This window comes from Myripristis murdjan, chromosome 17, assembly GCF_902150065.1.
Source record: "Myripristis murdjan chromosome 17, fMyrMur1.1, whole genome shotgun sequence".
NCBI classification, from domain to species: domain Eukaryota; kingdom Metazoa; phylum Chordata; class Actinopteri; order Holocentriformes; family Holocentridae; genus Myripristis; species Myripristis murdjan.
Genome location: NC_043996.1, coordinates 30,478,312 through 30,494,870, shown reverse-complemented (window position 1 = coordinate 30,494,870; position 16,559 = coordinate 30,478,312). Strand labels below are relative to the sequence as shown.

The 16,559-nt window shown below is 42.0% G+C and overlaps 1 protein-coding gene across 1 annotated transcript in view; it reads left to right on the top strand.

Moving 5' to 3' along the window:
• The window catches only part of adcy8 (adenylate cyclase 8 (brain)), a 149,867-nt gene that overhangs the window by 71,794 nt on the left and 61,514 nt on the right, over nt 1-16,559 (top strand). The window contains exons 5-7 of the mRNA XM_030075106.1: nt 628-755; nt 9,227-9,385; nt 12,848-13,118. Coding sequence (XP_029930966.1) covers nt 628-755; nt 9,227-9,385; nt 12,848-13,118 — 558 coding nt within the window. The remainder of the gene's footprint in view (nt 1-627; nt 756-9,226; nt 9,386-12,847; nt 13,119-16,559) is intronic.

Genomic DNA, 16,559 nt, shown 5'->3' with positions numbered 1-16,559 from the left:
CACTGGTTTGCTGTCATACCAAGTAATTACTCCAGTGCTACATATGTTATATTGAAAAAAATCTATGTGTCTGTGTATCTGTGTATATGCCTGCCTGTTTTTATTAGTAACTTTGCTTTCTACAATGTTATTTTTCCTCATGTGTCAGAGAAATGCGCATTTGTAAAAAATAGATCAAATGCCACGTTCTGGCTTCTGTTCTGTGATACGAGCGACAGGCTTTCATGTCAGAGAGCTGCTCCAGAACTCATGTCAGTGTTTCATTCAAACCCGCGCAGTGACGAGTGGTTTTCACAGCGGGGGGTCAGCGGGGGGTCCGGCCGGTCCCAAAGTCAGCCCGGCTTGAAACGCGCTGTGTTCCCGGCACACTGCATCTAATTCAGCCGAGGCCTCTGTGACTGCAGGACAGAGTCATCTGTCAAGTCGATGCATTATCCCAGGCAGACTTTTTATGTAATTTGTTTTGACCTATTTTATTTGAATTGTGTTTCCCAGTTATGGTCCGCTCTGCGCCCCAGTCTGAACTCATGTCTGCTTGTCTGATTCGCTTTTATCTGCACCAGAATTACAGCCTCTCATAACTTTGATTGATCACGTGACGTTTCTCGGCGGCCTGTGTGTCTGCAGGAGCATCACTGTCTTCGCATTAAGATCCTGGGAGACTGTTACTACTGCGTGTCTGGTCTGCCTGAGCCGCGACAAGACCACGCCCACTGCTGCGTGGAGATGGGCCTCAGCATGATCAAAACCATACGGTAATGTTGCTTTTACCATTATTATCGGTCTTATTGAGGGGCTCTGCAGGCCCTTAACCCCCCACCACTCTGCAGCCTCATTTAGACCCACTTCAGTGAGGGGGCAGGGCGTCTTCAAGGGGAAATAAAAGGTCAACAGTAGATGCCAAATAGAAATGATATTCATCACCTGAAAGCTGGAGCCTGAACATTGTGATTTGCTTAGGTGCCTATTTATTTATTTATTTATTCATTAATGTATTTATTTAGAGTGTGTAAGGGGTAGAACATTATCATAGGTGCTTATGAAGCCATTCTTGTGTTCAAATATGTGTCTTAAGTTGTTGCAGCAATTGTTGGGTTGATGCTATTTGTTCCACACCTTTAGTGCAAAATTAAAGCATTTTTGACTGTTTGATAATGAATAAAAATGGTGAAAAATCCCTCCAAAATACCACATGAGGACACCAAGACCTTGAGGAACACCACAGAAAGATTCATGCTTTGATGTTTGGAAGTTTCTGTGAGAATTGCAGTTTCTGGCGATTGGATGTTGAGCGTTCTGTTGTGGAAATGTGCCAGAAATTCGCCCTTTATCGTCAGTCTACCTGGAAACCCAGAGCTCCTCTGAACGACCTCGCTGTCTGGTTTGTGTCTGTAAAGTTTGATGAGGCTGTGGTTCTCCTAGAGGTCACTAGAGGTCATTTTCTACAGTGAAATGGCTGCTATGGGGGCGATAATCATCACACGTAAATCAAATGTGGCTCATTGAATCCACAAGAGTCTCAGCTTTCACCAAACAAGTGGCTGCACTGTGTTTAAGGTGCATCCTAGTGCACAGACCTGCTGGAAAAAAACACATAAGTGAGAGTGTTTTGCTGTTTGTGAGGCGTTCAGGGGTTACAGAGAGGCGCTGTAAATCTGTAAACTGTCTCCTTTATCTTAACGCTGCCAGCGATCAGTGACTAACGGGCAAACCATTAATTTCTCTGCACCATTTGCATTCGTCTGAATCCACCGCTCCATCAGAGGAATATTAATGAACAGCTAATGTTTCCAAAGCATCATCCATGCCGCGTCTCTGTTTGAAACCATGTCACTGACATGAGGAGGAGGAACAAACGCTAATTTTCTTATTAATGGTGCTATATTTCTTGAAATTGCACCGTTTGCGGGGCTCTGACTCATGACACACAGCTAAACACGTCGTCACCATGTAATCTTCCCTTCAAATAAGAGACAAATTGCATCACATTTCAACATTTTTACATCACAGCAGCAATAAAGGCTTGAGTTTCTCACTGCAGTGTCACTCTCCAGATATTCTTGACGTGTGAGATTCCTGCTGAGCTGCCGGCTCTCCTCCTTCATCTTCTTCTTCTCCTTTTTTTTTTTTTTTTGAAATATTTTTTTATTGACTTTAGTTTGTGCAAAGCCTCACAGAGGCCACAGCTTGTGCTTTTGAAGCCTGAAGTGCTTTCATTTAGATTATCAGTCCATCTTGTGTGCTGCAGCGGTGCGTCGCCTCGCCGCGTCGCTCGCAGCGTGGCGGCGAGAGGCCACGGCTGCTGTGGAGAGGAAAAACACAGGGAGACTGCAGGGATTAGCGACGGATAAGCCCTGAGATTTGTACTGTATACTATTAAGTCAGTGTAGTGAGCGACTGTTTATACACACACACACACGACCTCTGCTGCTGCACTGCTCCTTCTCTTAGGAGAGAGACTACATAAACATAAATGAATGAATCCACCCTGCCATCTGTATTATGTGTGACCCAGTGCAACAGACATACTGCACTCATACACTGTAAAAACACAAAATCTTACCAAGATTATTTGTCTTATTTCAAGTCAAAAATGTCTTGTTTCTAGTCAAAATATCTCATTACACTTAAAATAAGACATGATCACCTCAGAAGTAACTTGTTTTTAGACTATTTTCACTTGTTTCACGTGAAAATTCACTTGAAACAAGTGAAAATTTGCTTGTTTCATTGGCAAATTTGCCAGTGGAAAAAGTGAAAATTCACTTGAAATAAGTGAAAATAAGCTAGAAACAAGAAACAAATTTTGCCAATGAAACAAGCAAATTTTCACTTGTTTCAAAAGAGACAGTTGTCTAAAAACAAGTTACTTCTGAGGTGATCATGTCTTATTTTAAGTGTAATGAGATATTTTGACTAGAAATAAGACATTTTTGACTTGAAATAAGACAAATAATCTTGGTAAGATTTTGCGTTTTTGCAGTGTAATAATAATTTAAAGAACAATAGATGTACAAAGTCATACACGCACAATGAAACTGGATATTAGGGGAACTTGATACACTGAAATAGTAAAGTTACTATAATAATGTCGCATAAATTCCCACTTTCTTGTTATTTTCTGCCGCTTCTTCACCGGCCTGCAGCCAAAACTGTGTGTGTGTGTGTGTGCAGGTGTGAAGTCTGCAGGAAGGTGCACACATTCTCACCATGGCTTCTGTTTTTTATGAATACCGATTTCTGTGTAGAAAATAGCTTATGCATGCTTCTGTTATGGTAGGCATCGTTTACACACCTGGCCCCTGGACTAACGTGGGATATCCCCATCCTTTAATCCCAGGATTTACTAAACCCCGCTCCAAAGAAGGGTTTAGACTTTTCAGTGAGAAGTCTGCATGGTGTAAGGTTTGTCAAGTGAGGTCAGAGGAAAAGCACTGATGCGTTTTTGGTCCAATCAAAACTTTGCTATAAACGTTCTGCAGTCGTTAGAGGGCAGGAGGAGGTGAGCACACACCAACAATCACCAAAATGTAAAAAGAGCGTTTGTTTTTGCGGACACTGTGCTGGCAGCAGGCCTGCCGATCAGACAGACAACTTCAAGCATCAGCCTGTCGCAGCGTCCCGCACACACACTGACGGAGGGCTGCACTAAGAACGGTGCTAATTACTGCTAAACCAGAGCAGCGCCTGGTCAAAGCATGCTTGTTTGGAGCGGGCGGATTGCTTGGCCTGCAGTTTTCGGGAGAACCGCTCATCTGAACGACCTCACGCTCGACTGTGCGCTCCATGAACGGCTGGCGACACGTTTAAGGGTCCGACAGAGAAACAACTAACACAGTTTGCTAAAGTTTGTCACACGGCTATGTTGAATAATTCATTGTGATTGGTCGATTAAAGCATAATGCTGTCAATTGTTGTTGAGTATTTGTAAATGACTCAATCATTGTTATAAGTATTATTATTAGCAGGTGAAACATACACTCCACTTGATTAGGTCCACCTGTCCAATCTGATGCAGCTCAGTGCAACAGCTCTGCCATAAGAAAGTTTATAATGTTCAGGTTTTGTTGAGGTTTTGTACTGGAATGCATTATATTGAGGTGTTTCTAATTTTTTGTCCTCTCCTATTTATATACATGTTGTGGGTCAGAATATTGGAAACAGCTGTCAGTAAAGTGCAGTCCAGTCCAACAGCAGCACGAACTATGAGCTCAATGCCAAACACAGAAGTGAATGAACACCTCTGTTACCGTGACAACAAGACAAGCTGAGCATTATAGGCAGCAGGAGAGGAAATTTTAGGGCACAACAGCTGGATTAGACTGGATTAGATTAGATTAGATTATACAGGTGGAGCTGATAAAGTGGCCACTGAGTGTAGATGGCAGGTTGTTTTAAGACAAGATAATCTTTGGGTATTTGCCTGTGGCTTCACAAGGTAAATCACAATACATACAATAAATAAAAGCACAAAATGCAAAATACAGACAAATACAGAGTTATTGCATTTGGTATGAAGGACTTTTTGTAAATATTATAGGCTGCAGAGCCACAGGCCAGCAGGTTTTTGCGTTGTGGTTCTGCTTGGCTCCTCGTTTTCTGAGGATCCAGATCATGTTATTTCATTAATCATCATACAGTGACTTCAAAATCTATCATTTCCTCCGCTTGATTATTTGTTTTGTCATCATGATGCAATATGACTCCAAAATCTGTAATTTCCTTTAATCCCGTTCTGGGACATTGACAGCGGAGTGACTGTGAACAGGAAAGCTCATGGTTCCCTGTGCATGTTGTGTTTTCCACTCCTCACATTCCACCTTCGCCGGGTTAAACCTGGTGAAAGCTCCCTGCCAGGTGTCAGCGCCCCCTATGGAAAGCCAAAAGGGTCAGAAACAATATTGATGTCAAATGCCAGTTTGGCCTGGTGAGTGTCACACCTCCCCACCGGCTGTTCAGCACTGGAGCCAAAGCTTTTCTCTCTGTGAGCTGACATGTGGCCTCCTGGGCATTACATGGCACCAGGTGGCTGAAACACAAGTAAAAACTAGAGTTAAGGAAAAAAACAAAACAAAACTAACTGAAACGATATTGTGCACTTACGAAGCTAACTCAAATCAAATGAAAAGAACACAGAACATGTCTTTAGTGTGACTGTGAGTCAACTGCCTTCACAACGTTCCTATATTACAACAACAAAATAAAATAAAAAATAAATAAAATAATAAAATAAAATACTGAAACTAATAAGGACTAAACTAAAACTAAACAGTTAAAAAAAATAAATAAATAAAAAAAAAATAAACTGAAACAAGCAAACCAATTCTGTAAATTGAGACTAAACTCAGTGGGAAAAAAAATAATCAAAATGAATCAAAAATCCAAAGCTAACTCTGGTCTGTCGCAGGGCTTCATCTCGTTTGTCTCGGCAGAGTTGAAAATCTGACTTCCTGTCCGCTCCCGAAGGAGGCGGGGCTTAGCATCAGCCAATCAGGCTGCACACCTGAGCTGATCGGACACCTGGCTCAGGTGCTGCTCGCTCTCTTGCCTGTGTGTCGGTCTGCATGTCATGCTCCTCCAGCTGACTGTGCGTCATTACATGAGTAAATTAGTGATATTACAGTTACAGATGAATCTTTGTTTAGTGATGAATGAGCGCTTTGATTTGGCTCAGATTTATTAGGAGTGCCCTTGTTTACTGATCGTTGTTATTTGTGCTTAAGCCATTAAATCATTTTTAACATCAAAAATACCTGAGTGGAAAAGTGGAAATCCTTCAGAGAGGACAGTAAACTGCTGTCCTGCTGCCACTGCTGGGGGTAACCTTTTAAGAAACAAACACTGAAAACTAGTTTTTTTCTTCTGGGATCCAGTCAGAAGGAAATCCTGCTGGTCTGAGTGCAGAATCCCAATCTCCTCCTCAGCATCTGGACCCTGAAGAGACGTTGCTGTGACTTGGGCCGATTCAGAAGAAAACAATCTGCTGATTCTGGCCTCAAATCAGCAGAATCTCCTTGTTCCTGAATCCCATGAAAGAGTGGAGTTTGATGAGGATGCAGGCTTTCTCATAAATTTGTGGGATTACAATCTCAGAATTTGAGTTTTTTTTTTTCCTCATAAATTTGAGGGTTTTTTTTGTTGTTGTTAATTTCCAACTTTAATCACAGTTTTATACCTCATAATATTTTTCTCAGCTTTATAATTTTTTAATTTTCCCTCCAGTGGCTGTAATACACAGTCATAGACACCTGCCTGCATATGTTCTTGTATTTTGACCCCTCTGGTTTTCCATACGCTGTTTTTTTATATGCAAAATGTGTGTAGCACATCAGACCTGGCTTTTTTTTTTTTTTTCATGCACTCTGCAGAGGCGCAGCAGACTGGCCTTGACCCTCTCCCAGCTGCTGGCCTCCTCTGTGCAGATGACCTCTGACCTCCTGCAGAGACTCTGTCCCTGCAGGATCAATACAGCATCACGTTCTCACCGGCGTCCTCAGCAGCCGCCGTTTGCAGAGTTAATTTCCTGCCGGCGGTGTCGTGCGGCAGTCTGCTAACTCCGAGCACCTGTCAGGAAGTCCCTGGACGCCTGTCGCCTCACATTCATCACCGCTGTTATGAAGCATGAAATGAGGCCGGGAGGCAGGAATGGGCGTGACGGCGCTATCTGCACTTCCTGCTCTTATAAACCCCAGTTTGTCTCTGCTGCATTGTGCTCAGGCAATTACAGAGTATGAAATGAAAACCAAATTTACTAACAAGTGTGAAAACTCTACTTACAAAAAGGATGTACCCCCCCCCTTTCCGGCGCGTAGAATGCATTGTGTTAATTTCTTGGTGGATTTATGAGCGTTGCTTAATGTTATCTGTGTTCTGTTTCGCCGCAGGTCAATTTCATGTTTATTAATTTGCTGATTTAATACCAACAAGCATTGTATTTCACTGACTCACCAAAAACAAACCCCTGAATGTTTCACACAAAATGTCAAGCATGAAGCCCTCAGGTCAGTGTAATTAAACCGAAGAGCAAAAACTTGTTTACTCACACTTAAATGTTTTCTGCACCACGCACAGAAAAATAAAGGCGCTATCTGGAACCAAACGCGGTGCTTCAGAGTGATGCCATAGAGGAACCGCTTTTGGTTCCACAAAGATCCTCTTAGCAAATAGGTTCTTTAAAGACCTGTTTGTGTAGATGGTTCCTCAAAGAACCCCCTAAAGGTGCCTCAAAGAACCATGGAAAAAGGGTTCCTGTAGGAGCCATAAATGGTTCTTGTTTCAGTTCAACTCATTCACACCTGAACCATCTGAGGGCTTCATGCTGATTGGTCGATCTACCTGAACAGGTTGTGCATGAAGGTGCATGGACCTTAACTGGATCAGCTGTGCAAGAAAGTTCTTTGTGGACCCAACTGGTTCAGTAAAGAATCTTTTTTTTTAAATGGTCCTTTAGTAATTTTTCAGAATAAAAGCTTCTCTGAGTGTTTTAAATCAGATGACTGTGTGCAGGTTGAAAACCAACATGAACATGTTGTTGGCCGGTTCTCCACGTTCCTTGTTCCTTCACTGGGTTCCAGACGAGCTATTAAAAATGTCAGCTGTGACGTTTTCTGATGGTTTATAGAGTGAGACATTAATCCATTCACTGAGGAAATAATCTGCACATTAATCCACAAGGAAAAGAATTGTTAGCTGCTGCCGCCACCAAATAACTCCAGTAAACATGAGGAACCTTCAGGACTTTCAAGAACCACAGAAATTTCCCTGGTTTCAAGAATTTCCCTGGTTGGGATCAATAAAGTATATCTATCTATCTAAGTGTGTGAAGAACCAGCAAAAAAATAAAGAGGTTCTTCAACTGCTGATGGTTCTTTGTAGACCCAGAGAGCATTTTGAAGAGCCATTTAAGAACCGATGTTTTTCTGAGAGTTTAGCCTTATTTCCTTAAGGTAACCTCACAGTAAAATAAAGCTCTTATACATATTTAGCTGGGTGTAACAACACAGTGTGAGCACCTTGGTACCTCGCTCACTTTGTACTCTCACTGCTTTATCAGGCCCTTTAAAGAGATGTGGAAAATGTAAATGTAGAAACTAACACATTATTATTATTATTTATTGGAGGTTAATATACAGGCTAGTATGCAAAAACATGTCCTTTGTAAGGTTTTACCACAGTGCTATTCTACGCATTTTTCTTTATTGTCCCCTCTTTCCTCTGTATTAATTATGTCACTTAATTCATGCTTATTGTCTGTAAACTATATGAAGACACAGCAGGTTTTAATCTGACATAAACATTCAAAACCTCTCGAAAAAGCCCAGAAGCCAAAACAAGTAAACAAGTGCATACTGTGTGCGGGCTGAGGTGATGACATGTAGACGGAATTAATGATCCGTTTATTGGAAAGGGACTAAATGTTCACACCTTTGCTTCAGTTTTAATCTTTTAATCTCCCATAATCATTTTTGTTTCGCCGGCATCTTACACCAGGAGAACCTCTGCTGCTTCGTCCAGTTACTTTACATCTCCTGCTCTGATCCAGTGAGAGATAAAATGTGCAAAAAAACATCAATGTACAAAATATTATCAGCATGTTCCTGGCGTTAAACTGCAGCCTCCTTTTGTTGAAACCGCTTCTTAATCGTCTCGGAACATAAAAGTCTTTCTCAACTCCCCCGATTCTCTTCATCCGCATCTCCTCTGTAGAGATTAGTCCATATTTTGGATCAGATTAGCACTGAAGTGATTAGTTGATTAATCCATTAGTCGATCAACAGAAATTAATTTGCTGCAATTTCAGTAATGTGTTAGGTTTAATCATTTAGTGCGTAAAAATACCAAACATTGTTTAAATCCAGCCTCACTGAGATCACTAAGATGTTAAGATGGTCTTCCTTTTAACCGTTCATATTTTCATTATATTAATTTTTTACGTTTTTTTGGCTGCCGGTCAGATAATTAACGAAGCAATTTGAAGACATCACTTTGGGCTCTGATTGCTTCCCACAAGACTTTATTTTTTACACTTTATGCACTAAATGATCTATAAATAAAAGTATCAGCAGATTAACGGCCAGTGAAAATAATCATGAGCCGCTGAGATGATTTGAACTAAAATGTTTTTGCCATGCCTTGATAAAGTTTCATAGCGTCCAGCCCAGCGTGACCGTCCTCGTGACGTTCTTGTTTTTCTAACTCGCAGCTTAACGTTCTCCTCTCCCTGCAGGTACGTCCGGTCGCGTACGAAGCACGACATCGACATGCGGATCGGGATCCACTCGGGCTCGGTGCTCTGCGGCGTGCTCGGCCTCAGGAAGTGGCAGTTCGACGTCTGGTCCTGGGACGTGGACATCGCCAACAAGCTGGAGTCAGGAGGCATCCCGGGGTGAGTCCTCAGCGCCGGGACGTCCGCTCATAACGAACTCCGTCCTGCCCTGAGACAGGAGCGAGGAGCTGCACAAACTGCCTCTGTTTTTTACTCTGCAGACAAAACTGATTGTGAAATCCCAGGCAGAAAGCTGGGAAATCAAAAATCACAAAGCTCAGCAGAGAACTGAGGGAAGTCAAATCTCAAGCGTACGACGGTATATTAGTGCCACTGTTGGGTCAAAAAAAAAAAAAAAAAAAAAAAACTACACAGCTGGGGGAGTGGGGTAATAATCCAAGAAAAACACTCAGGATTTTCAAGATTAAAACTGTAAATTTATGAGAAAAAATACTAGAAAATTTGAGGACTATAAAATCAAAAATTTACAAGAAAAAAACTCAGGAAAATCACAATGTTGTTTTCTTTTGAATCAGAAATTCTTCTGTCACGGCAATGTCTCTTCAGTCTCCGGTGATGATGATTTGTGATTTGTGATTCTGGGCTCAAATCACCAGGATTTCCTTCTGACTGAATCCCAGAGAAGAAAAACTAGTTTTCTGAGGTTTTTTCTCATAAATTTGTGAGTTTTTTCTGGCAAATTTACCACTTTAATGTCAAAAATTCTGAGTTTTTCCTTCCTACAGTGACTGTAGAACAGCATTGTACAAATGCCTTCACATCTCACACAAGTATGAAACGAGTTGCTTCCACCTTAAATGATCTGGACCAGGAAACAAAACCATTTTTAGCAGGAAAAATGTTTTGAAGGATGCACGATAACACACGTTTGTTTGGGATTTGTTCTCGACGCTCTTTTCCAGCTCTCTTGCTTGGAAACCGGTGGAGCTCAGGGTTCCTACAGCTTAAGGCAAGACAGATTTAAGACTTTTTTTAATGCCACTTGGAATTTTAAAACTGAAAAAAAAAAACCAAAACACACAACATCAGTTACTACGGTAGAGCAGAAATTAAAACTGTTTGCAGTTTTGTGTTTCTCTCTGCATTTGGGATTCCACTCCGCCTTTCTTCCCATCGTGCCGAGTTTGAAAAACTTGTTGCATAAAACACACTGTATTCAAAATCTTCACTGAACGGCCAGTTTTCATTGAATCTGTCCCCTTCATGCCAGTCAGGGTGCTGTGACTCTGAGCAAACAATATATGAGTGTAGTTGGCTCTGCTGTCCTGACCTGCATGATGTTAATGCATCCAAAAAAATATGTTACCAGGCATTTTGAGAGGTTAAATTGCAATGCCAGACAAAAATAATTACTATGTCTTAGCATTTTTAAGACTTTTAAAATATTGATTTAGACATTTTAATACCAGTTAAAGCCTTATTTTTAGATGAATAAATTCACTGCCTTTTAAGACATCAAACCTGGAGGTTCTAGGTCTCTTATGCTAGTGTGGATGCCATTGAATTGGTAATAACCTCAGCTGTCACTTCAATAGGAAATGAGGAAAGCTCAGGTGAAAATTCATTGGGAAAAAAAATCTAAGAAACCTTCAGGGCGGTCAGAGCAGATCCAGTTTGGATGACAAATGGAGGTGAAGCGAGGGCGATTATTCCCTGTGGAAACACGGGAACCAAACGGGCAGTAGGTGAGGCAGTCTACCAGAAGCTGATGTGATGTTTTGCTCTCATCACTTTGAAATGGTTTCCTGCCAAAAAGAAAAAAATATATATATGCCTCTGTTTATCTCACAGTGATATTCTGTTTTTGCCTTGAGAGACGGGATGGGATTAAACCTCTGACTGCTGATTTTAAATCTCCTGCCAGCATCTGCTGTCCAGGTCCATGGGGCCGCGACCCGACCCCGCTCTCCGCCGAATTAAACTGCACGACATGAATGGATGAAGCCACTCTTTTAAAACTTTTCCGTTCAGTTTCTGCTGCTTCCCGAGCTGCAGACCGAGGTTTAACGACTGACGATGCACGACGACATAACGTCCGCTCATCCAGCTCAGTGGAAACCAGTTTAATAATCCGTGTCTGACCGGGCGATTATCTAGTCGGGGACGGCCGGGAGTCTGCAGGTTTTCATTCCAACCAAAAAGTGCGGCAGCTGATCTGACTTCCATTCAGGTTTTGTGCAAGCAAACTTTTGAAAAGCTCACAAATCAAGTGCGTTTCCACTGACGGCTTTTCAAGGACCCTTCCGGCCCTGTTTTGATTTCTCATCAACAGGCGTGATTGTATTAGTCCGTCGTATGTCGACTGAGTAAGTGTGTATAGAACGTGCTATCAGAGCGTAGAAGTCAAGGTTGACCTCAATTCACTCCCATTCATGTTCAAAAAATTTGAAAAACTGCTGTGGGAAACAGAAACGCAGAGGCATTGTATCAAACAGGTTTACATGTGCAGTGGTGTGTTTTTCGTTTTTGGGCAGATGGACCAACACAGCAAAAAAATAAACTAGATATCAGTCAAGAAGAGTAAAGGGAGCAGGACACCCACTAATCATCTCACACTGATTACACATTCAAAAAGTCTCAGTTTATTTTTGGGTGTATTTATCACAGGAAACATTTTGACATTGAACAAATATCATTATAATGAAAACTCACACACTACCAATGGAGAGGGTGTCCATAGTTGTTGCATCAAACCAAATATCTTCCTGACATCCCTGACTTCACAGGAATTCATCAATTCATCTCGATGTTAGGATTTTTAATGTGAGCGGCCTTTGTGGGCTTGTATTTGTGCTTTCCATTCTCCTAATTCAATCTACAGGTATGAATTTGTGAACCTGAGGGCACAGTTTGCAAATGATTCATTTAATAATCTGTGCATACAGATTTGTGAAGAGTACGGATTTACCATGTACCATGTTACCTGTTAAAAATGTGTTAATGTCATGAAACTATTTTAATTACTTCATCAAAGTAATGTAACTTATTACATTTGGTGACTTTTTGATTACTTATCTAACAGATGTTTTAAACTGGGAATTAAGGGTGAAAAGTCCGAAAAACATGAGTTTAAACCGGGCTGGTCTCAGGCGTGGCAGACCGGCTGCTTTCCTTTGATTGGCAGTGAAGAGAGAGGCGGGGCAAATTCAAACAAGAGAACCAATCAGAAACAACGATCAGATGGCCAGATGAGTTGAGTCTGTCTGGATGTAGAGACGAACTCAAATTTGTCCCAACGTGCCATCTGGAAATCTGCCGCAAGACGACGTTCCTGCACCGAGAAAAGACGCAAAGCAACAGGATGAATCTTTATACTCTACATATCAGCTGTTTACCAAAAAGAATATATTCAGATGTAACCTGTTTGTAATCACCAACATTTGAACCAACACAACTGTTTTCCTCAGTAACTGTAACAGATGACAGTTCTCCTTGACTGCACACTGGTTGCATGCCACCATCTGCCAAATGCTGACTAGGTGTAGCATTTGTTTTCTCTCGCTTTAGTCTCATGTTTACATCTGCATCACCTCCTTTATCCCCTTTGTTCTCCACAAAAAGGCGGATCCACATCTCCAAGGCGGCTCTGGACTGCCTGAACGGCGACTACGAGGTAGAGGAAGGCCACGGGAAGGACCGCAACGACTTCCTCCGCCGCCACAACATCGAGACGTACCTGATCAAGCAGCCGGAGGACAGCCTGCTCACGCTGCCCGAGGACATCATGAAGGAGGCGGCGAGCTCGGCCGACCGCCGGGCCAGCAGCACCACCTTCAACGAGGGCTCCTGGAGCCCCGAGCTGCCCTTCGACAACATCGTGGGCAAGCAGAACGTAAGTGCCGACGGCGCCTGTAGGTGGCATCATGTTGTCTTACTGCATCACACCGCCAAAACACGTCCAGCCCAGCAAAGAGCTTGATCTTGGACTGAGGATTGCACACTTACTTTCCTTAAAACTGGAATAAAAAATACGAATCAGGTGAGAACATCACTAACATTTTTTTTTTTATTTTAATTTGACCTTATGTCAAATTTTATTCCTTTTTCTTCTTGCTTGTAGGAACTTTGTAAACCTCGTTTAAGCAATTACTACTGCAGTAAGACATTATTATTATTCTTATTGGTAGTGATAGCAGTAGTAGTATTGATTCGGCAGTTCTCCTAAAGGGACAAATAAATGCTTTTGCACTCACAAAGCTTTTGCATTCTCCCTAGAAACTATTACGGTGAAAACACAAGGTGTAGTTTTTGTCCTAGAGCGTTCCCGGCTCTTTGAGATGATCCTTCGATAATAATGACGAGCCAGAATCAGCCGTCCCTTTTGACTCTGCGTTAAATCCTCTTAAGTCCTCCATCTTGAGCTGGTAAAAGTAAAAGAGAAAATAAACAAAGCCAATCAGCATCTTTCTCGGTTGTGATCCCCCCGCAGGTTTGAGTTAGTTGGGGTCAGGACTTGATCCGAGGTCTTGATCCATGTGATTTCCGTGTCTACCTCCTCCTGCGAGCGACTTCTTCGTTGGTCCGTATTCTGCGTCACAGTACGTCTGGCTCCAGGGTCCCATCTGATTGGTTAAGACAGACCGATGATAGCAACTAATGCTAACAGCTTCTGAGCCTCTAGAAGGTGCAGTCGGGAAAACGTCCATTCGGTGGAGTGCTAACAGCTGCTTTGGGTTTTATATTTGATACCGTCCATCCACCGTCTGCGTCCACAGCTCGACCCAGTCCCCAGTCAAGTCCAGTCAGGTGACTTTTTGTTTACGACTTTTTGTTTGTTTGCAAAAATGCCGCGTGAGCTAGAGTTCAGATCGGGCCTCATATTTTTGTCCGAACCCGACCCGAGACGGCAGCACAGCCACCGAACCCAACATGAACCCAACAGGCATTCTGTTTTTGTGCCCGGACCCGACCCGAGCCTGAGATTTTGCTCGTCCTCCATTCTTAGGTCACATTTACCGCCTGAGATAACCTACGTGTTGCCTTCAGTGTCAACACGTAAACGCCAGCACTCCACAGGAGTTGCACAGAACAGACAGTAGGTCCATCGTTTTTATGTATTTTACTTGAGTTTCACTGAAGTAACGCTGATGTGACCGAATCCGGAACATAATTTGTAGATTTTTGTCCAAATCTGGCCCGGCCAGGCTCGGGTCCTGCTCGGTCCAGACAGGCTCGGGTCGGGTATCCACACTTATAACAAACTCATAAAAACCCAGCAGCAGTGTGTCTTATCCTGGCTTTGTCTGGACCGAGGAATCGAACCTGTGGGTCTGAACAGGGCGTTGTTCACAAAGGGAACGTTAACAGTCGTAATATTAGTGAACGAGTGCATTGGATCAGTCAGATAATTCAGTACAAATGATGCTCGGCTCGATCCACATGAAACAACAGCCTGAATATTTCACGTTTCAACCCCCAACCCAAAAAAGTTTCTTGAGAGAACGAAAAGTTTCTGCAAGAGAATGCAAAAGTATTTGTTTTTTTTTTTCTCCCCGATTGTCCCTCCAGGGCTTCCGTATGACTCCAGTCGTGTCACTAGTGTGAAAAAATGCTCTGTAACAAGCGTTATTATCTTGAATGAAGCGGCAGATCTCCTCGTTCTCACTGAAACCTCTCAGCTGTTGGCAGCAAATTGGGCTGAAGGCGGCCGGCTCTCGTTCTGAGTCGCGATCCAGCCGCTTGTTAGGTTGGACGTTTTTTTGCGGTGCGTGGGATCTTCTCAGTTGTCTCGCTTGTTTGTTGGTTTGATTTTTCTTGTTTTTTTTTCTTTCTTTCTTTCTTTTGTTGTTTTGTTTTCCTGTGAATGAGCGGACGGCTTGTTGGAGGGATGGTGTTGCCGTGGTAACACGCCACGACGTGTCAGCCTGCCTGTTTTGTGAGAATGAGCCTCTGACTGTGTGGCCCACTTTCCCCATCCTCTTCATCCCTGTTTCTTTTTTGTTTGTTTGTTTGTTTGTTTGTGTTTAATTAGTGTGTGTGTGCCCGTCCAGCCGTGACTGTGTGGAGTGCAGCTCAAACAGATCAGCCTGCGGGGCATCCTGTTTTTATTTTGGGTTTCTCTTTTTTTTTTTTTTTTTTAATTTTGGAGTCAAACTGAGGCTACAGGCGAAACTGGAGCGAGCACAGCAGGACTGAGAGTTCAAATATTTCAGCTTTGAGGGGAAGAGGAGGCAGAAGAACAAGGATTTTGTCTCTGAAGAGGACTAGTTTTTATTTTTATTTAAGTAGAAATCCAATAGAACCATCTAGTAAAAGGTAAAAAGACAGACAGACAGAATTAGGAAATTCTTGAAGCTAAAGGTATACACAGTGTGCTTCACTTTGAATGTAATTATGATAATGGAAGCATTAGTCTTAACTAATTTAGCATACATATTTACATACATGTCTTTTATGGCTCACAGACAGACACACACACATTTACTTTTTAACTCTTTCGGATGGCAGGTGTGCAAAAAAAAAAAAACTGTAATCCAGAAAAAAGGAGAAAGCTTCCACACTTACAATGGAAACTTAATTAGTCAGATTATCGTGACCCAGTGTAGAGGACAGTGATGGCAGCTTTCTTCATCTTCAGCTTGACAGGAAGAGGAATTTCATAAAACATAAAAACATAAATCCATAAAACGCAGCAGCGTTCGACAAAACCTTATTTTTTTCTTTAAGGTAAGCCGTCAAAGAAGAAACATCAGGGGTTAAGATTAGTTATGCAATACTGACACACAAACAATCTTTTTTTATGAATTTATTAGTTAAAAAAAAAACCATCTGATCTGTCAGACGTGTAGTTTTTAGTGATTCTACTGAGAGACGATCACTCAGGCTTTATCTGTGTTTCTCATGTTTAAAGGAAATAGAACATTAAAAAATAAAAAAGGACAAAATACCAGCATTAACAAACCTCAGTGTGTATAACGCTGATTGTGTTTCATCACAGGAACGCCTCCCGACACCCCTATGACTTTTGGGACTGAAGAAACAGATAAACAAAGATTAATAATACTCATTATAATTACAACATAAATGATGAACTTTATTTGTATGGCAGCTTTCATACAAGAAATGCTGTTCAAAGTGCTTTACAGTGTAAACAGACACAATGAAAGTAAAAGCAGGGACAGAACGCCAAAATGAATGTAAGATAAGATGAAAAATCAGCTTTTCTTCAACACTGCAGCCTCGTTTTACAACAATCAGGAACAAGACAAAAAAAGTCACATTTTAAGGTAAAAGATGGAACACATAGAATGCATGCAGTTACATTTAATCTAAA